At 45.2% G+C, this 21232-nt stretch overlaps 2 protein-coding genes across 3 annotated transcripts; both read right to left on the minus strand.

Annotated features, from left to right (window-relative positions):
• Window positions 1–1612: 1612 nt before the first annotated feature.
• Window positions 1613–13064, minus strand: ppil2 (peptidylprolyl isomerase (cyclophilin)-like 2). The gene is made up of 20 exons (XM_037482302.2): window positions 12913–13064; window positions 12636–12685; window positions 11829–11874; window positions 11626–11688; window positions 11340–11391; window positions 10912–10963; window positions 10605–10696; window positions 10260–10349; window positions 10100–10175; window positions 9807–9967; window positions 8397–8472; window positions 7911–8017; window positions 6445–6534; window positions 5838–5871; window positions 4429–4546; window positions 3796–3852; window positions 3390–3462; window positions 3193–3255; window positions 2591–2733; window positions 1613–1821 (listed from the first exon to the last, which is right to left on the minus strand). The coding sequence occupies exons 1-20, from the start codon at window positions 12942–12944 to the stop codon at window positions 1722–1724; spliced, it is 1575 nt and encodes a 524-aa protein (XP_037338199.2). The 5' UTR covers window positions 12945–13064; the 3' UTR covers window positions 1613–1721.
• A 1825-nt stretch (window positions 13065–14889) lies between these two features.
• On the minus strand, window positions 14890–21056 carry LOC119224883 (STAM-binding protein-like A). Of its 2 annotated transcripts, none has more exons than XM_037482334.2 (10): window positions 20901–21056; window positions 19036–19349; window positions 18737–18812; window positions 18549–18644; window positions 18006–18399; window positions 17739–17863; window positions 17188–17325; window positions 16635–16747; window positions 16439–16538; window positions 14890–16266 (listed from the first exon to the last, which is right to left on the minus strand). In XM_037482334.2, the coding sequence occupies exons 2-10, from the start codon at window positions 19236–19238 to the stop codon at window positions 16210–16212; spliced, it is 1302 nt and encodes a 433-aa protein (XP_037338231.2). In that variant the 5' UTR covers window positions 19239–19349; window positions 20901–21056; the 3' UTR covers window positions 14890–16209. The 2 variants fall into 2 exon arrangements, with proteins under 2 accessions (XP_037338231.2, XP_037338232.2); XM_037482335.2 differs by having other exon boundaries at window positions 14891–16266; window positions 19036–19260.
• Between the last annotated feature and the right edge of the window lie 176 nt (window positions 21057–21232).

A 21232-nucleotide genomic window follows, 5' to 3' on the forward strand; every position in this document is an offset into this window, starting at 1 on the left:
ATGGAAAATGTGGCGTTTAATAAAGCGGTTTGAACCAAACCTTTATATCGACTAAAGAGACTAAAGAGATGTTCAGTTTGTAGCAGTAATTGAGTTTTTTAATCCAATGTGTGAATAATCCGGCATCGGGGTCAGTACAAAAATACATATTCTATTATTGATGTGACTGGAATGTCTACAAAACAAGAAGCTGACAGCTGAGTCCCTTCTTCTCTCCTCAAAGGGAGGACAGGAAATGATGAGGATGAGGACGATGATGATGATGATGGTCTGAGCAGACTGCGTTAACATTTAGGTTTGCACTGTGAGATTCATTTTTTTTTTTAAATAGGAGATAAAACCAGAGGCAAAGACTTCATGTCTCACCTGCGTGTACCTGGTGGACCCAAAGTGTGATGATTGTGTTTCAGCATCAAAGTTCTCTCGGCTCAACAGAAACTAGAAGTTCCTACAGGGCGAAGCGCCTTCTCATCCGGCATCGAACCCTGTGGGAAGGGTTTGACATTTCGTGTCAGGTCCCGTTAGCGGCTTCGCAATGAGAGTTGGATAGGAAGACAGAAGCAGGCCGCTTAGCTTAGCTTAGCTTAGCTTAGCACGACTCCACACAACCACATCCACCTGTGGAGAATGATACAAATCTGATATTTTACTATCAGAGTCCAGACTTTAAATCACAAACCGACATTCATTTACTGGTCGGATTAAATCATTTATCTTTGTTTCTTGTAACATTTGTGTTGAAGTAAATGAGGGCTGAGTCATTCCATGTAATAATAATAATAAGGTAATGTAATGTAATGAGTCACTCCAGCCTTTACTCCTTCAGACAGAAACCTCCTGTGCAGCTCCTTCGTGTCCGAGGAGATAAAGCAGCTCAAAAAGGCCCCCCTTTGACAACCTGCTGGACGCGTCCAACATCTGGCAGCATCTCAGCGTCCACCAGGGAGAAACCCGCCGTCAGCAGGTGGTTACAATCCAACGCACCCCTCCAGCGGCGCCATTTACACGCTGACGTTCTTTAACAACAATTATACACTTTCCATCAGTTTCAGAATTATTATTTTTTTACCCAAAGTCGAGAATTTACTATCGCATTTAAAACATTGTTACTTCAATAGGTTTGTTTTGTGTTTGTCTTCAACTAACTTTAAATTGGGTTAATTAAGGAGATTCCTTTGATATCACATCATTTTTAGTAAATGCAACTTTGTGTGATGAATCTCACCTTTGAGCAGTGGAACCACCGACGTGATGGGAGACATTTGGGTGGGGGGGGAATCATTTAACAAACAATACTTATTATTTAGCGCCATGTGTCATGTGACACGAGGGCGCAAAACGTGCACGACCACGTGCACGCTCTCCGGGCTCGACCGATACAATAACTAATGACTAATAATAACTTCAGTGATTGTGGATCCATTGAAGTCAAAGTAGAATCTTCTGCAGTTTCATTACGTCCACAAATAGATGAATTATTATTGATCAAACCGTCAAACTCAAATCCATCTGCTGGTTCCAGATTAATTACGTCGACTTTCCTCTTCATAAGCGAACAGTGCCTTTGACACCAGACGCATCAAATGAGAAAATGAACCCGTATTTAAGTAAAAAGTAACTTTAATCGTTTCACAACACGACAAGAGAGACGACACATTTAAGGATGAAATCAACTATGAAATTAAAAATAAAAAAGGCGAAAGAAGCAGACGGCGTCGTTTCTACCAGGAGCTGAAGTCTCCGAAGCTGCTCTTGGACTTGGATTTCTTGGGCGCCGCTCCGCTGGTGGACGCCGCGCCGTCTTCAGCCGCCGAACGTTTTCTGGAGGAACAAAACAAGCCGTGAACGACTTCCTTTTGGATTCCTTTGTCCTTCTTGCAGGTTACGGTCTGAGAGGCCTTTATTCTCTCTTTGTAAATGACGTCGTCGGATATAAACACACGACTTTGTGTGTGTGTGGAATCGAACTGAATCACCGATGAGCTGCTCTCATCATTTGTCACCTCATTGATCGACTGTCATCAATACGGCTCCTCTTACAGAGATTTGAGTCCCTTCTATTCGGATCGGACCAATAATGATACATTTGCACTTTCTGTGGGGACATTAACGTTAATAGTCAAACATTTAACTAAACTAAATTAACATTTTTAATTAAGCTAATGCACCTTAAACTATAACCCCCCCACAAAAAAAAGAATCCCTTTGAGGGATATAATGGGGCAAAGAAAAGGTTCATTTTGAACATCAAGGACCCGTAGAAACAGGATAATGTGCCAAAGACAGAAATCACAACACAACAAACCTGGTGGAAATGGTGGAGATAATAAAGGGGAATTGTTCCTGTGGGCAGATCAGTAATCTTCCACATGATTGGAAACGTTGCACATTTTGTTTGTGCTCGTTCTGTGTCACTATATAATCATGTTTTATCATCTATTCATTCTTTACTATCCTGATCCTCACGCTCAACCTGCTCGACTTTTTAATCCAAATTCTGCCTGGAAAGTGGAATAAACATACAACATTTTTGTGTTTTTGCTTTTAATAAGCGTCGCTACAGTGTGTGTGTGTGTGTGTGTGTCCTCACGTCGTGGCCGGGTTGATGTATTTCCCCACGCCGGCTTTGAACGTTTTGGGCGCCTGCTCCTCCTTCGCTTTCTGCCGGGCCGCGCTGGTCTGCAGCTTCTCCTCCTCCTGCTTCTGCACCTCCGTTTCTCGCTCCGCTGCGATCTGAAAATAGAAAAAGCACCAAATCGTACAAACCACAAACCTCTGCAGACCAGAAGGCCTCTTGTGCTCTGCAGTGAATGACGTAGGAATCTCCAGCTCTCATTTTAGGGCATTAGGCCCAGATCGGCCTTCTCAATCTGTTGCTATATACCACAGAGCAACAGAGTGCTATGTGGTATAACTCTTATAAATCAATCCATCATCCTGCAAAATAACTTGAGGGTAACGTTTGGAAATCAATACGTCAGGAGATATTGGACTTCTAGTGCAGGATATTTGTTTCCATTTGCTTTGATTTATATTTAACAATCTTATCAAAGATGGATTTTCCTCATAATTACTGCACTTGGATGTTTGAACTTCACGTTGCAGAATCCATTTCACACTTGAGAAGAGCTGGAGTACTGTTCACTGCAAGTGCACACAGCCATTGGCAGTAAAAACACACTTCAAACGGACCTGAACGTCAGCCTCTTCGTACGGGTCCACGAACACGGTCGCAGTGATGATCTTGATCTCCGACTGTAGAGCAAAGCACATCAACCAATGAGAATCCAGGATGCTTTCAGGTTGAATGCAGGCGTTTTGGGGACAAAGCTTTTCAGTGTGAACGAGGGGGGGGATGAAGCGAAATTTAAAAAATGACAAATTCCTACCTTTGGTTTGTCTGACTTGGGATCACTCTCCACGTTCTCCATGGCTGTGAGGGCCTCAAATCCACCAACAATCCTGCAAAAACACTCTTATGAAGGACTTCATTTGTACCATTTAACCAATGACATGTGCTTTTAAACAGAGCTGTTATACTATAACAACTCATGCACAACACAAGTGTATTGATGTGCAGATATATTTACTATACATTATATTCATGTCCACATTAGTCACAAAAACATGGCAGAAATCTGCATCAGACAGACGGGAGACAGAAGGGACATGTGGCGGTGAGACGCCTCTTTGTGGGAATGTCAGTGAGCACTAAAAGGGAGTCTTTGGGATTGTCACCTTTCAAAACATTCTGCTGACACACACACACACACACACACACACACACACACTCACCTTCCAAACACCGTGTGCTTCCTGTCCAGGTAGATGCACGACCGGAACGTGATGAAGCTGCGCGACAACAAAAAGGCGGTTAGTATGAAACATTTCATGTCATTTAACAAAGTGAGATCTGAGACGGACTTTTAGTCCCTTTGGAAAAACTCCCTTTAGTTTGACAGTCTGGTTCTGCTGGTGGGACAAAAGGACTCGTCTTGTTTACTGATGAAGGTCATCACCAGTTAAGTCTCTTTGAATAGTGAAACGCTTCATTTAAAAAAAAATTACTTTAAAAGTTCATTTTAGTTGTATAACTTATCAAAAATAAACTTATGTATTCAATTTGCAACACTTTTGCAATATCTATTAAAATCTGATATTTCCCGCTGACAGCGTTGCATCTTATTCGCCTGTTGGGCCTCGGGACATTGACCCCGCCCTCTGTCCTCGGGACATTGACCCGCCCTCTGTCCTCGGGACATTGACCCGCCCTCTGTCCTCGGGACATTGACCCCGCCCTCTGTCCTCGGGACATTGACCCCGCCCTCTGTCCTCGGGACATTGACCCCGCCCTCTGTCCTCGGGACATTGACCCCGCCCTCTGTCCTCGGTCCGTCTGCAGCGCGTTTAAAAAGCATCGTTTCTTACAACTGGGACTTGTTGGTGTTGGGGCCCGAGTTGGCCATGCTGAGGACGCCCCGCCCGGCGTGAGACAGGTTGGGCTTGAACTCGTCCTTGAAAGGTTTCCCCCAGAAGGACTCTCCTCCTGGGGACATAAAAGAGACACAGCTCATCATTCCTGCAGCATCGTCTTCACTGGAAGCCGTCGAGTGACATTTGTACACCAGGTGAGTTTCTAGAAGTGAGGCTCGGACTAACGGCCCTTTTGGGAAAAGTGCCGGTGATGTCACTGTAGAAAAAGGAGGCGGAGCTTGTTTTGTCTGCGTCATCATTAGGAAGAAAGATAAGAGAACAAAAAGGGGTAAAAAGGACGCTGGTCTCACTGTGGAGGAAGTGATTTAACGTCGGTAGGGGCCCATGTCCCTTTAAAGGAATTATTATGTCAGCACCTTCAAGCAGAAGTAGTGACGCTTCATCTAAAATGCTCCTCTGGGATTCAATCCCAAAAAAGCAACAAGCAAGTTTTGCGGCGTAAAAGTTTGTGTAACTTTTCATTTTCTGCTCCAACACATTTCAACAATGTTCCAAACGATTAAACCCATCCAATTATATTATTAGTATAAATAACGGTGCACATATTCCTGGACACCACTGGAGAAGCAGAAACTCGGTTTGTCCTTGAACGCCTCGGCTGTGAATCATTCATTAATAACGATGAGGCAACAGGAAGCTCCGCAGGAGGAGAGGATCGGTCGCCCCAAGGGGGGGGGGGGAAGTGGGGTGTCTCTGCATGTGTCTGTGTGCGTCTGTGCATGTGTCTATGTGTGTGCGTGTGCGTGTGCGTGTGCGTGTAGCATGTGTCTGTGTGTGCGTGTGCAGCATGTGTGTGTGTGCACATGCATGTGTGTGTGTGCACATGCATGTGTGTGTGTGTGTGCACATGCATGTGTGTGTGCAGCATGTGCCGTGTGTTCACATATCAGTCAACTTTTCCCTGGTGACATTTCTGCATAATTTATCAAGTCGCTGACATTTCGTGGAGAAAGGAGCGGATCACAAGCGAGGGAGGGGGTTCTGGGGGGGGGGTGAAGAGGGGAAACTCATTTTCACCGAAGAGTTACCCCGTAAATCAACACGCATGCACTCCGTTAATTAAAAACAAAGAGGAAGCCGAGCAGGTCCTCCGCTGACCGACGCGACGTGAGCTGCAGGTTTCACTTTTCACCTCGATGCTTAAAACCATCGTCTGGGTTCGTTAAACCAAGCGTCCGTGCTACAGCGAGCGGCCCGCGTGTGTGTGTGTGTGTGTGTGTCCTTCCATTTGCCTGCACGGACTATATTTAGCAACACTCTCAACTTCTGTTCCAAGGTACATTTACACCAAAAGGTTCCAAAAAGGGAGGATAAATATTTCAGCAGCGTTGTGGGAGCTGTACCTGTGCCGGTGCCGGTCGGGTCTCCTCCTTGAATCTGGAAACACAAAGAATGTGTTAGTTTGGTTTGACGCAGGCTGCAGCTCATTAAACAGCTTTTCTCCCGTTACTTTAAAAGGAAAATGTTCAAAGTTGGCGCACGAGACTTTGATTGATTTTCCAACTTGGAGGCCTTTACGTCAGTGACTCCATTGTTCCTCAACGTTTCCTATTATTGTTTATGTGGTGGAGGGCATTTCTATGGGCCTCTTGTTTTAAACGACATGTTGGGGGGGGGGGATTGGGGGTCTCACTGCAACCCTGTTGGATACAACACAGCTTTTGTCCAAAGGCGCCGCCAAGATCAACACTAAAAGTTCCTTGCGGTTTCGTTAGGGCTTAAATTCCATAAACATCTTTCTGAATCATAGAGTCAGCACTTCAATGTGTGTGTGTGTGTGTGTCCTTTCACTTCAATGTCAAACTGCATCAAAGCGATGTGCTTTACCCGGATTCCTTTTTTTGTTTGTTTGTCTGTTTCAGCAAACACAAATTCATAATGATAAACCCCACTACACCATGACATCCATCCATAAAACCAACGTGCTTGTGACCCGGTCAAAGCTCTTACCATGAAGTTCTTGATGGACCTGTGGAACACCGTCCCGTCGTAGTAGCCTTTTTTACACAGACGGATGAAATTCTCTCCCGCTTTGGGAACCTGGAGGGAAAAAGGTATCGTTAAGAAAAGTAGTTTGTTTGAAGCCTTCGTCGACCCTTTTGCTGCCGCCGATTCGCCTTCACATACGGACACACACACACACACACACACACACACACCAGCAGGCTGTTTGTTCACATAATAAATAAAAAAGCTGAAGGTAAATTCTGGGTCATTAAAACCCCTAAAAAACGTTTGCACATCCTGTAAATCTTTACAAAAACACCCACAGACACGAGGTGGGAGGGAGGGGGGAGGGGGGGGGGGGGAGGCTCCTTCAATGAGTCCACTGTTATTAGCGTCAATGTGTGTGTGGACTTTTCTCCTCTGCATCAACAGTCGATGGTTTCTTTGGTTTCTTAGAGTCACCCAATGGATTCATTAAAAAAAAGAGGCTGTTTTCATTCAGAGGCCCTTTGCTACGGTTTGTCCGAGCTCCACTGGTCTCATCCCCGACCCCCCCGGCCCCCGCCACGCCTCAACTCTGCCGCTCCACGCCCGGCTCGTTATAAATCCCAGATTTTCTGAGCCCTGCGGTACAAAGAGGCTTATTGTTTTAAACCAGTGGACGAAGGAAATGGATTGAACCGCCTGCCAAAACACACAAACTGCACCTCCTGCTTTAATTTCAATGCTCCTTTTTATTTTTAAGCAGCATCTACCAGTCAGATCGCTGCCGCCCTGCAGGCGCTCATGATGCAGGCTTCTCTGGTGCGTGTGCGTGTGTGTGTGTGTGTGTGTGTGAGCCCGAGAATGTTTGAATTCCATCGTAAACACAAACACGCCCAGGTGCATAAGAGGCATCCAAAAATAAAAAACACCCACCCACGGGTGGACGAGCGAGCTGTGGATGCGTCACGGAGGGTTTAAGAGACACTGAAGCACTCATTAATTCCTAAACAGCAGGCCACAAATACAGCTGCAAAGTTGTGCAGACACCAGTGAGGAGGAGGAGGAGGAGGACGAGGGGCACGGAGGGCGGGTTGTCTAACCACTATAACCCCCCCCCCCTTCCCCCTCTCATCATTTGACAGCGCATAAGCCAATGAGATGCAGGTTGAACGAGGAAGCGCCCGGTTACCGGGCAGAAAGGAGATCCTGGAACTCACGCCTCGACTAAACGGCTCCTCTCTTTCTCCTTTTTGTTTTTGAAAGGAGGCGCAGATGTAAAGTTTGGCAGCCTGAGTGGAGCGTCTCCCCAAGAAGATGATTTCAGGGGGTTTTGACGTGTCGGCATGAATACAACTTGACCAACTCAGGCCAATCAAGCTAAAGTTAAAAAAGATATTAGATATCTCTACACCCAAAAGATCATTCCTGCACCGCTACACACACTTTAAACAAAACCGTGTGTGTGTGTGTGTGTGTGTGTGCACCTTATCACAGTGCAGCTCGAGGTTCAGGTCCCCCTTGTTGGTGTGCAGACGGACGTAGCCTTTCTTCTTCACGTAGCGGTAGCGCACGGTGTCGTCCGCGATGGCGTCTGAGACGAGAAAAGATACAAATCCAGAGTTTTTAAAAGCCCTTTAGGGAACGTTCAGGGTCACGCGAGGGAGGCGATGTTATTTAGGGGAGGAATCCTAACTTTTTTTGGATTGTTTATGAGTCTCCGCCTGATGCTTTGCAGCCAGTACGATCTCTGACCTTTCAAACCCTCAGAAGAGCAGCTCGTTGTTTAGATTTATTCAACCTTTATTCTCCCATTAACCACCGTTAAATCCAAACAGCTTTGTTTGATGACCGTTTGACACAAAGAGTACGTCATATAGACACTTTCCTTGCATGCAACACCACAAACTACAAAGACAACACAGCTCAGGATGCCTAGAAAGATAAAACGCGGCTACATTGAGCTCACTTGCCTGCTTGCTGCTCTGTGGAGGGCGTCATGGCCGTGGAGGTGAACGAGGCGGAAACCCTTCCTGTGGAGTAGTGGGCCTGAGGAGAAGAAGACAAACCATTGGCTGCTTTAAAAATTAAATTAAAATAAAAGACTTCTTCTCCGGTCCATGTATTCTTTTGTGATGTCGGGCCGGTCTCCAGAAGACATCCGATGTGTAGATATTAGGGGTTTCTCTCCCACTCAAAGGGAGAGGAAGCGATTCACTGTGAGTTTGTTACCCCAAAACTGGCGAGCTAACGTTTCTTTGGATGCAGGTGAAGGGCATCTCCTCCCACATGATTTTGCACCACAGTGTGTGTGCGTTTGTGTGTCAGAGAGGCTCCGGATCATTGATTATCAAGTCCTTTAATTAACTAACTGACACTTGTTTTTGTCTCGCACTGCTTATATTCTTTTTAGACCTGCAGTGACCCCCCCCCCCCCCCCAGAAGACCGGCTACAGAAAATGCTTATTTTGGTTTTAAGAGAGCGCTGTAGTAATGGTATATGCAGAAGGAGATTATACGGTCACGGTTCTCTGGGGTTAAATTACATGAGAATGGACGACTTATTGGAGAGAAATGAAGGAAAAGGGAAATGAATTTTGAAAGCTTGCGTCTACTCTCCGGTCCTGGTTTAGCGTTCTTCTGCTCTAGTTCTTGTGGAAATGCACAAAAGCCCAGACGACTTTTACCGCGTGCGCTCCGTCTGACCTACATTCGATGCAGAGGAGCCGATGCCTTTTAATATGAATCAAGACTCCTTCGTCACCAGTTGACTGAGGACACAAATTACCTTTCGACTAAAGTTAAACTTGATAACTAACGACGGAGAGCAGACATGCAACAAGGTAGTTTACGGGAAGGAATATAAACCAGCTGCATATTGAAAAGGCCTTTGTTTTGTTCCATTTCCTCCCCGAGGCCAACGCTTCACGCGGTATTCACGTCGGCTCCCATGATGTAAGGAGTAAACACATTATTTCATCTTCCTCTCAGCACCTCTGGCGTCCTTTGTTCTGCTCCTGGATGCAGTGGTTTGTAGTTTGCATTACTGTGTGTTTGGCTCCCTCCGGTGTGCAGAGTGTGCACTACACGTCCTCCCCTAATGAAAACCGTCTTGAAATGCTGAAGAACTGAATCATTTCTTTCACAAAAAAAGAAAAGATGTCTAAAGCTGCTATGAAATGAGCACTTTTTTGGTTACGTTTAGAATACTGGAGGTGTGGAGAATACAGTGTTGGGACATACTACTTCCTGTCATACGATGTATTGAAACATGCTAAATATTCTGGAAGCATCTGTAATGTAACAGAATGACGCCTTTCTTTCTCGCTCCTCCTCTTGTACCACAATGGATTTTTAAATAACTTTTTGATGTTGTTGCTTACAGCGTTCAGTTTGTCCGTCTTTTTGGCTACCGGCTCCTTCATGGTGGAAGCCAGGAGCTTATCCCCCTTGTAGTCTTTGTACAGCTCGGCTAAGGTCTCCCTGGTCTCCAGGTTGGTGGTCTTCAGGTGGTACGCCGGGTCCAGCTTGGCCTTCTCCTCATCTGAAAGGTGCCATGGAAAGCGGAGCGAGAAGAAGGCAGCAGTTTAACGTTCACATTACATGAAGAAGTTGGACCCTGGTTGATTAGACTTCTGTAGAGAAGGGCAGACGCCCCCCATTACAACCCACCCACCTGGATCCAACAGCTTCAGGTTGTTTTTTACGTGGAAGAAGTTGGAAACATTGAATTTATCCAGGTTTGTGGGATCCTGCAAAGGAAAAAAACAAATGTTAAAGTTTAATTTACACGTATATATAATGTGCTTTGAAGCCAAAACAAAGCAACAAGCCACCTGGAGGACGATGAGGTCCTTCCTGGTGAAGGGTTCGTCGCTCAGCAGATCTTTGAAACTTTTGGTCTTGATGTTCAGTTGGTCAACAGCCTGCGTGGGAACAGAGATTTAAGAGTTGTGTGATTGATGGAATCAGAGGAACTCGTCCTCCTGTTTTTGTTCCAATTCAGTGTGACGTAAGGCAGGATCATGGGAGACCATGTGGGCTGAGCATCTGCTGTGTATCACACTGACATCAAATCAATAACATCTGTGTGTGTGTGTGTGTGTAAAAATAGACTTGGATCTGTGTGACAAACCATTTGAGTGAGGATCAAAGCAGGAAAAAGCATCATGTGCACAAACCTCATAAGAGAAAACGTTGCCGGTGACCTTGTTGGCCACGAAGTGGGAGTTGTTTGTGAAGACGTTGTACAGAACAGGGCAGTGATACTTCCCTGGAAGGAAAAGAAAAACACCTGCTTTAGTGGGTTCTGACCCCCCCAAAACAATCCTTTAGGCCTTTTTTCAGTCCTTCCCTCACAAACAGAAGGGAAGCATTATAAAAGCAGCTTTTTAACAACTGGCTGATTACAGTGATTCAAATAATGAAACTGATGCCGTAATGACTCACTGGACTCACAGTGAATTGACAACATGAATATCTTTTTACCATCGTTGTTCTTGGCCATGTTGAGTTTAATCAGGGACTTTATTTCCATTTTCTGTGGGAAAGAAGGAAAAACTTAAAAACAAAAGAATGGAGATTTATTTTACCTAAAAAGAAATATTTTACATTCAGCTTTTCAATTATAACAAAATGTTAACAACTCTGAACAAATACTTCTGGTAAATACTAAATAGCGTGGCCTCTAAAGTTAGTGTTTCGAAAGACAAGTATAAAATATTTGGAAAATTTAATGTCAAAACTTTTCTGTAGGACTGAAACAAATTAATAAGATGAACTCTTTGAATTAATTTAATAAATCATAAGCAACAAATAGTCACATTTAAGAAGATGGAAGCTGTTTTTCTCTCTGATAGTTCTAATATGAAGGTTAAAACTCAAACTATTAAGTTTGATGAGTGTTGTTCGCTCACCTCTCCAGAGATCGGATTAGTACCATACCTCTTGATCCACGGCACAATGCTCCTAAACACAAGGTACAAAAGAAGAAATCTTTGTTTAAAACGGTCGAAGTAATCACAGTAATCACAGCACACGAAAAAAACAAACCTCCCTGATCCTCATCTCATAATTGATCTTTAACATTTTGCTGTTTATTGCCCTCAGTGTGACACCAGTTACTGACAGATACCTTAATCTGAAATATAACAATCCTAGTGCTTGACAGGCCAATAGTTTTTACTAGAACCATCTACTTACAGCAGGTCAAAGACCACTCCCTCCTCAGTACAGACAGGATACTCAAACGGCTGCAGGGACAGGCTGAAATGTTTCATAGAAAACAGATTTTATTAGAAAATTCCAGCTTGTGTCAATATATTTATTGCTACAAAGGAACCTCCACTACTGGGAGACCAGCGTGGCCATATTGTAAAAGGTTGTATCTGAAGGTCTCTTCTTACCTGCAGTGGTCAAATGGAAGCCGTCTGAAGTCTGCTTGTGGGATTTCTAAAAGCAAAACATGGAAGAACAAAACGTAAAACGGGGTTCAATTCCATAAGACCACATTATATTTAAAAACATTTGAAAACAGCACAGGTTTATTCCTAGAAAGCAGTGGTGGAAATTCTGGGTTGTAACGGTTTGACGAGCTTCTACTAAATTTAGTGTAGGTAGTAACTATTGTCATAATCTAAAAGCTAAAACTAATGCAAATACAGTGGCTCCCAACATGAGGTTTTAGACACCCACAGTCACACAGTTATTAACAGAGAAGGAGAACGGAACAAAAGACCTTTCTGATATTTTTTCCCCAATTCTTTGCTTATTGTCTTGGTTAAAATGGGATATTCCTAAATACGACATCATTTCCTGCTTTTCTCTGATTAACGTCTTTGAAAAAATAAATATTTTGGGGGTCTTTATTCGATTTGTTGTTGGACAAAAGATTTCTTGTTTGGCTCTTCGAGGTGGTCATGGATATTTTAAAACGTTTCATAGACTTAACGATCAATCAATAGAAAAGAATATTTGCTGAACATATGGATGCATTATTAACTATTATCTCGGGATACATTAGCTAACAGTTACGTTTGTTCTTATACTTGTAAGTACTGTAGTAAACGGTTTAAGCACTTCATTCAGCACCGGGTATGAGTATAACATATAAAAGACAAAAGCTGCTATAACTTCATAACTAACGTTATGACTCTTGTGTTGTTGTTAAGAACAGGTCGCGTTGAAATAACGTTGAATAAAATTAAACTCACCTGTTCGCTTTCCTCCATAAAAGTGTGTGTACTCTGAACATGTGATGTACCTAAAAGGTGGGAAAAAAACACAGAAATAGGTGGAAAGATAAAGGATTGGACTTAATTGAACTTTAACCTAACGTTAAAGTGAATAACTAAACTAATACAACAAATAAGCTACTAACGGTTATAGGTTAGCTAACGTTTGCTAGCTAGCTCGTTAGCGATAGCTAATTAGCTAAGCTAACAACAACAAGTACGTGATGAGTGTATCGTCTTTACAGAGGGTGCTTACATTTTATCTTTTTGATGCTGGCGTTTCCCCATTTTGACTGTTTGTGTAGATCTCAAATATTATTGAGGTAAAACACGACGCAGTAACGTCAACAACACTGTTCGCGTTCGCCTGGTTGTTACTTCCTGTTTACGTTCTTCTACGTCAGCGTATTTAAGGGCAAACTGCTTATAAGAGCGGCCCTCTGCCGCCCCCTGCCGGGAGGACGCATAACCAGCAACGACATTTTTTTTTCTTTTAGTAAAACTTTCTTATAAATACCATTGGCTCATATGACGTGTGCGGAAATTTTGTTTGTTTACAGCCTTGCATTGTATTTATTCTTAGATAGTATATGTTTGATGATTTTAACCTATTTGAACGTCCTCTTAAAGAGTATTGCATTTATTACTATTTATTCTGTATATTCCACTGCCCTCTACTACTTTGACCTAACAACCTAACATATTTAGACTTTTCTTTAAAAACATTTTTGACTTATATTTTTTGACATTTTTCAAGATAGCATATCTTGCCTTATTTTCAAAAGAACAAAATGAGTAAAAAAATGATGAGGTCAACAAATGACATGAAATAAAAGTAAAATGTGTAATGTATATATGTATATGAAAACCTTTTAGGCAAAGAAATATACAGTCTGTGTATAGATATATGTATATGTACATACACTCACCGGCCACTTTATTAGGTACCCCATGCTAGTAACGGGTTGGACCCCCTTTTGCCTTCAGAACTGCCTCAATTCTTCGTGGCATAGATTCAACAAGGTGCTGGAAGCATTCCTCAGGGAGTTTGGTCCATATTAACATGATGGCATCACACAGTTGCCGCAGATTTGTCGGCTGCACATCCATGATGCGAATCTCCCGTTCCACCACATCCCAAAGATGCTCTATTGGATTGAGATCTGGTGATTGTGGAGGCCATTTGAGTACAGCGAACTCATTGTCATGTTCAAGAAACCAGTCTGAGATGATTCCAGCTTTATGACATGGCGCATTATCCTGCTGAAAGTAGCCATCAGAAGTTGGGTACATTGTGGTCATAAAGGGATGGACATGGTCAGCAACAATACTCAGGTAGGCTGTGGCGTTGCAACGATGCTCAATTGGTACCAAGGGGCCCAAAGAGTGCCAAGAAAATATTCCCCACACCATGACACCACCACCACCAGCCTGAACCGTTGATACAAGGCAGGATGGATCCATGCTTTCATGTTGTAGACGCCAAATTCTGACCCTACCATCCGAATGTCGCAGCAGAAATCGAGACTCATCAGACCAGGCAACGTTTTTCCAATCTTCTATTGTCCAATTTCGATGAGCTTGTGCAAATTGTAGCCTCAGTTTCCTGTTCTTAGCTGAAAGGAGTGGCACCCGGTGTGGTCTTCTGCTGCTGTAGCCCATCTGCCTCAAAGTTGGACGTACTGTGCGTTCAGAGATGCTCTTATGCCCACCTTGGTTGTAACGGGTGGTTATTTGAGTCACTGTTGCCCTTCTATCAGCTCGAACCAGTCTGGCCATTCTCCTCTGACCTCTGGCATCAACAAGGCATTTCCGCCCACAGAACTGCCGCTCACTGGATGTTTTTTCTTTTTCGGACCATTCTCTGTAAACCCTAGAGATGGTTGTGCGTGAAAATCCCAGTAGATTAGCAGTTTGTGAAATACTCAGACCAGCCCTTCTGGCACCAACAATCATGCCACGTTCAAAGTCACTCAAATCACCTTTCTTCCCCATACTGATGCTCGGTTTGAACTGCAGGAGATTGTCTTGACAATGTCTACATGCCTAAATGCACTGAGTTGCCGCCATGTGATTGGCTGCTTAGAAATTAAGTGTTACCGAGCAGTTGGACAGGTGTACCTAATAAAGTGGCCGGTGAGTGTATATACACATAAAGAAATACATGGTCTGTGTACATATATATGTATATATGCATATATATGTACACAGACCAAATTGTGCTTGTTTGTGCAGTTTTCATCAATAGCAAATGGAATTATTTTTGCCAGGCTTTAATGTGAAGTAATTGAATGTGATGGAAAGTTTGTTAAATCCAGCTCACACAGCATAACATACATCCCACTGAGACATTCCGCTTTGATTCTACGAGCTGCCTGCAACAAGCAGGTTGGTTTTGAAACCTGCTTTAATTTGACAGTCTATCGTGTTACAAACGCTTATTCATACAAACCGTTCTGGCTTCCATCTTGAATTCTATTACACTCAAAACATTTTTAGGCTTAAGACCTGACAAAATGACCTGGCTACTCGGCTGGTACACAGGAAACACCAGAACAGCGTCACCCGGGAGGGAGCGGACCCCTTCTGCCTGCAGCGTCAACTATTCTTCATATTCTGTAAGTGACATTTGACTCTGTAACTAAGCCGTGAGTCCGAACCCTTTCCTGGACAAACACAACAAACCCAACCATGCAGAATGAATTAATCTACAATGAGTTTTATTTCAACTTGAGCATTAAATCATTGAAGTTACGGCTAGTTGTTCACTTCTAACAAGCGGAAGGGAGCGAACAAAGAGCCGAGGCGTGATCCGGCCTCGGGTCGTTAGTGTTGTCGGGAGCAGAAGGTACATTCATCCCCCCCCCCCACCCCCACCTTAACACAAACAAAGAACAAGGAGGTAAAAACATGTAAAAGGTGGAATCATCATTAGCTGGAACACACAAAGCTCTTTGTAGATGAAGGCTGTTGCTCATAAATAAACATCACAGAGCAGCGAGGCTGCCTGAAAACCTGAGTTTACAACTGGCCTTCATTTCTCCCATCAGCTCATGACACACACACACACACACACACACACACACACACACACACACACACACACACACACACACACACACACACACCTAACACACACTGACTTCACACAGCGTTCCCTTGGCACTTTCATCTGTGGACCTCTGATGAACAGACATTTGGGTCACCACATGCTGACGAACACACAGTTGTTTTTTTTTTATTAAGGGAGAGAACGAGGAGACACAAACAGAGGGGTCGAAGAGCCGGAGGTTTGGATGGAAGGGGTTTGCTCGGAAAGTGCAATAATGTGATATTTCTTTTCTTACGGAGCAAAATAAAAAATAAAAAAAAGGTTCACGCTGCCGTTGTCCCTTGGAGGACAACTGGAGTCTGTAGAGAGAGAGAGAGAGTCGACCCCGGGGTCGGAGGTCGCTCCGTACCGTCCCCAACGAGGGTTTTCTCCAGTAAAACGTCCCGCTCGGGGGAAAAAAAACCCAAGTGTTTCCGGTGAAGGAAACGGAACGAAGGAAATTCACCGCAGGTCCATGACGGACACCGCGTCGTCGGTGATGTTGATGTGACCCGCGTGCTGGAGGGGGGGGGGGGGGGGGGGGGGGAAATAAATGAAATTAGCCAATACGTCCACAATTGAATGTTGTGTTTTTTGTCTAAAATATGCTTCGTCTGTGATTTGGGGCGATGAGGTCGTCTAAAATAAACACCTGCTGATTCGAACCTGCATTGGAAGGCGGCGGACTCACCGTGAACAGGGGGGGGTCTTTGCTGTGCGGGTGGAAGCCTTTCTGTTTGCACGTGGAGATCTCGTGGGTTCCTCGATCCGTCAGCCGGAAGTAGCCGATTCTGGGGAAGAAAACACAAACCAAAAGGCCTGAGCGCGGGGGGGGGGAAACGTGGGGCGGGGGGAGGGGGGCGCCAGATGAAAGCCCTGCCACTCACTCGTTGAACTTGGGCGAGCAGACGATGGCGATGGCCTCCGGCAGCATCATCTGGTAGGAGCAGTGCGTGTGGAGGTCGACGCTGGACAAGAAGGCCGTCTGCGTGGGGTGAGTCTGAGGAATTATTATTATTATTATTAATGATGTTTCAATCTGCACAACGTCCAAAAGAAGCAACTTGACTGTGTGGGTGGACGTGGACGCATCTGATGACCGTGTCTGGGGGGCACGGGAGTGACGCCACGGACACCTGTCAGTCACAGTAAGCCCCGCCCCAAAGCGTACGCCATGGTCTGTTCGACTCTGAACGTACTACGTTGCACTTAATGAACGTCCGGCTGACTTGAAACCAGAGATTCACATCATAAACTCTACGGAAGGAATAAATCAAGAGAGAAGTTGAGGAGGCCGCAAAAGCTTTGGAGGATGGCGCTGTGCCAACGCACCACAGAAGAAGAACACTGTCCTCATTCACTACGGCTAGAAGGGTTGTTTGTTTGTGTGACATTTTGCACATACACACAAACGGACGTTTTGATGACGTTTTTACTCACGTGTATCCAGCCCAGGGTGATGAGATCGTACTGGTCCTGTATGAGGAAGAGCTCCTCCTCGTTTTCGGTGTCGCAGTAGTCGGGTCCTCCACACTGCTTGGGTACGATGACGTGGGTCACGGTGAACGCGTTTCTGGTCTGAAGCAAAACACAGAAACAAAAGACGTCACGCTTTAAGCGTCCGAGGCCTCCATCGGGACCAGAGGTGACGGATCAGATCGCTGAGGTGCAAATGGAAAAAGAAAGAAAACGCTGAGTCATGCACAAAAAAACGGTGTCAGGAGCGTGGAGTTAGTCAGAGAAGTGACAGATTATGTTCTCCCCCTCTGGGGAGGGAGGTCAGCTGACGTCTCAGTTTCAGAATACACATTCCTTATGAGTCCTGATCCTTTGTTTCCCAGGGACAAGGAGGGGTTTCTTCCTCCCACCACCTCGGGTCATCGATTCAACACCAGGAGAAAAGCATCTTGTAAACTATCTGTTGCCTCCTGTAATCTATGCAGGGAGGAAGGAAGGGGCGGGGGGGGAGGGTAGGGGGACGGGGGTCTCACCAGTTTGCCACACAGGATGCCGCACGTCTCCACGGCTCGGCTGGTGTTGGCCTCGGCGAGCCTCAGGAAGCTGCGGCACAGCTCGGCCGGGACGGCCAGCTGCCGCAGCGCGTCCTCCATGGTGGCTGCAACAAAAAAAAAAAAAACAACGAGGAGCGACGTGAACGAGGAGCGACGTGAACCAGGAGGCGAAGTGGGTCAGGAGGGGGTAAGAACCCGCTCACAGGGTGCAAATACTTTAAAGTAGTAATTAGAAGCTTAACTCACTGTTGTTCCCGGGGCTGACCAGCGAGCCGGGCTTCAGCGAGCGGTCGAAGGTGGGCATGGCGGCGGTGGCGGGGGGGGGGCGGTCGAGCCGGCGGTCGTCGCCGTCGCCGGGCGGTTCCCCCGGGCTCTGCGGGGCGGCCTGGGGCCCCTGCGGGGGGGGTCCCCGGATGCCCGGGAGGAGCGGCGCGTCGGCGGCGGGCGCGGCGGGAGCGGCGAACTCCTGCAGCACGCGCTGGCGCTCCTTCTCCAGCTCCTGGCGGCGGATCATCTCCTCGAAGGCGCTGAACTGCTCCTGCTCCCGCTGCCGCCGCGTCATCTCGGCCACGCGCTCCCGCTCGGCGTCCAGCGCGCGGCGCTTGGACTGCTCGCGCGCCTGCGCCTCCTGCTCCGCCCTCTGAGCACCAAGCACATGGTTATCCTTTACTGCTCTTCTCTTACATAACGGATGCATTTGACCTCCGTGGTACCCGGTTTCATCTTTGACCTCATTCATTCATCTCATGTAGGGTCTGCACAACAAACAGCGTAAATGAACACATTCACCTTCCTGACGAGGTGCTGTGCGTAGTCTTGCTCAAATTTCCGCAGAAGGGCCTTTTTCAGAATCTCCGCTTGAGGAAACGCGACATCCTTCAGTTTCTGGAGACGACAGAAAAAATCCTGTCTCTTTCAAATGAACAAACGAACGAAACAGGTCGCCCCCGGAGAGTAGGAACGCAGGGTGTCCTCACCTTTAGTGTGTCCTTCTTCTCGGGAATGTTGGCCGTCTTGTAGTCCCGATGCCTGGGAAGTTTTTCTATAAAGAGACTTGATGAAAAGAGAAGAAAAGACAAATCTTATGACTGACTGCTTGATTAGAGGAATAGTAACAAAGATCAATTCTTCTTCTTTGTTTTAACTGTGTTGCATGCTTCTTCTCCACTTAACATTTCAACCAACAACATCTCGATGTCAAAAACCCTCAAACCAGCCGAACCGACTGCAGCAAAGAACAACAAATGCACCAAATACCATCCAGCCGACCACCTACGTGATGTATTTGTTGTAGAGGACGAAGGCGTGCTCGATGTTGCCCTCGTCGGCGTAGATGTGAGCCATGCGGATCATCTCCATCCCGGAGCGGAAGTAGCGGCGCGGCGGCACGTCCTCGTTGACCTCCACCGAGCTGCCCTTCTTGGTCAGAGCGCGGACGCGCTCCTCCGGCGGCAGGCTGGTGTCGTTGTGGTCGGCCATGACGGCGCCTCGGCCAGAATCTCTGGGGAGACGAGACGGGGGGGGCGGCTGTGGTCAGAGGAGTCTGAGGAGTCTGTTGATGTCGTCGTTTTCAAGCGCTAGAATACATTTCTGTGAAAAATGCCTGAGATTATTTTTAAAGGTTAAAGGTTTAATTTCAGGGATCAACTGCTGAGTTTCTGTATCTCCAAAATGCTGCCAAATCAAAACAATTCAAATAGGTGCTCAAATCACTAAAATTATAACAATTCAAAATCTCTAATTCATTCCATAAATAATATAGTTTGAGAAAATAATTACTATGTTACTACAGCAGCTACAAAGCATAAGGGGCCCAGGGAGGAAATGTTTTTTGTTGTTGAGGTTTATTCTTCTATTTTTAAAACCTTTTGCATGGTGACAGCTACTCTGCTCAGAATTTCCCTGTAAGAACTTTGAGTTCTGTGGAACAATTGTTAATAATAAAAGCATTTTCTTTGTTGTCAACTTCAACCAAAGACCCAATTCCTAACATTTAAAGACGAATGTATGAGAAATGAGAAATCAGTACGAATGGTTCTTTAACCAACACTTTGTTAAAGGGTAATATAATTAATATAAAGAAGAGACCAAACCATAAGTACTATATTTCAGATGGAATATTGCTATGATGTGATGATATAAGACTTGAACATGACATGAGAGACGCCACCTCACCCCGTATGAACTAGCATGAAAGAAGCCGCGTCCCTTTCTTCACGCCCGGTTTTCAGGGCAGGAAATGACTTATAGAGACGCGTGAGAAGGCCTCATCAAGCAATGCTGACTAATGGTCAGCATTGCTTGTATCGATTGTGCAGCGACGGCTTCTTGGCCCGACTGGAAACTCGCCGTGAGTCAAGAGAGAGACCTGTTGTAGAGGCTCTGATAGAAGGCCGAGGCAGTGAAGGCTGCTTTCACATACATTGCGAGTTCCTTTCAGGGTCAACGGTAGATCAGAAAGGACTCGACACGCCGGAGTAGTGCCACACTTACTGTTAGTGGTGGGGTGTAAAGAAGTACATTTAAGTACATTTACCCACTCACTGTACTGAATACAATGGTCTCATTAGAAAAAGTAAATTACCCAAAATGATATAAAGGAGTTCAGATTAGCACAATTGAAGAATCACAATTAGGGAGATGTTACTACACAATGACTACTTAATATGTTTGATACTGTCATTATGCCACAATTTGAGGGTACAAGCTTTTATTTAAGCAACATTTTGAATGCATGTTAGTACTCTTCAGTAAGTAAAAGATCTTAACACTTCTTTATATTGTCTTTAGAATCTGAAAAGTACAACTTCATTTCGTGTCAGAATCAGCTGGAAAAACCGACGTGTTTAAGTCATAAAAATGTCCACTGGCAGATTGGACAGAACTCGGAATTGGGACATTTTTAGCGAGATACTTTACTCTCACATTTTAGAGACCTTGTGTGCTGCTGACATGCTGTGGCTGTCATACAAATTATGGTTTTTTTTTCTCCCTCTAATGGTGATGATTTCTAACTTAGCCCTGTGTCACCAAGGCGATCAGAGGACGTCGCGTTAGCTGTGCTAACTTAGCACTGCACGGGTGTCGGTTTAAAACGTTAAGCAGCCGACGGCCACGGAGCAGCTTCCCCCTGGTTCTTACCTGAATGAGCTGTAACCCGGAGCTCCCACGGACCTACATGAATCTGGATCTAAACACCAAGAACCAAGATGCTGTCCCAGAACAAAACGCCTCGGTGAGCTGCGCCTACAGCATCTGTAGCTACACTTCCGCAATCAGAACCACTTCCGCATGACGCACGACACGTCATCACGTTATTGTGTTCATCGCCGACCGTTGTGATTGTGAAGGTTTAGAATGTTTTAAATTATTGTAGGTTTTCTATCCAAAATCCAAAATGCATTCATAAAATAAAGGGTGATACGCATAGAATAGAATCTAGAATAACTCACTTCAAACACGTTATATTTAAC

The sequence above is a fragment of the Pungitius pungitius genome, chromosome 5 (genome assembly GCF_949316345.1).
Source record: "Pungitius pungitius chromosome 5, fPunPun2.1, whole genome shotgun sequence".
Taxonomy (NCBI): Eukaryota; Metazoa; Chordata; class Actinopteri; order Perciformes; family Gasterosteidae; genus Pungitius; species Pungitius pungitius.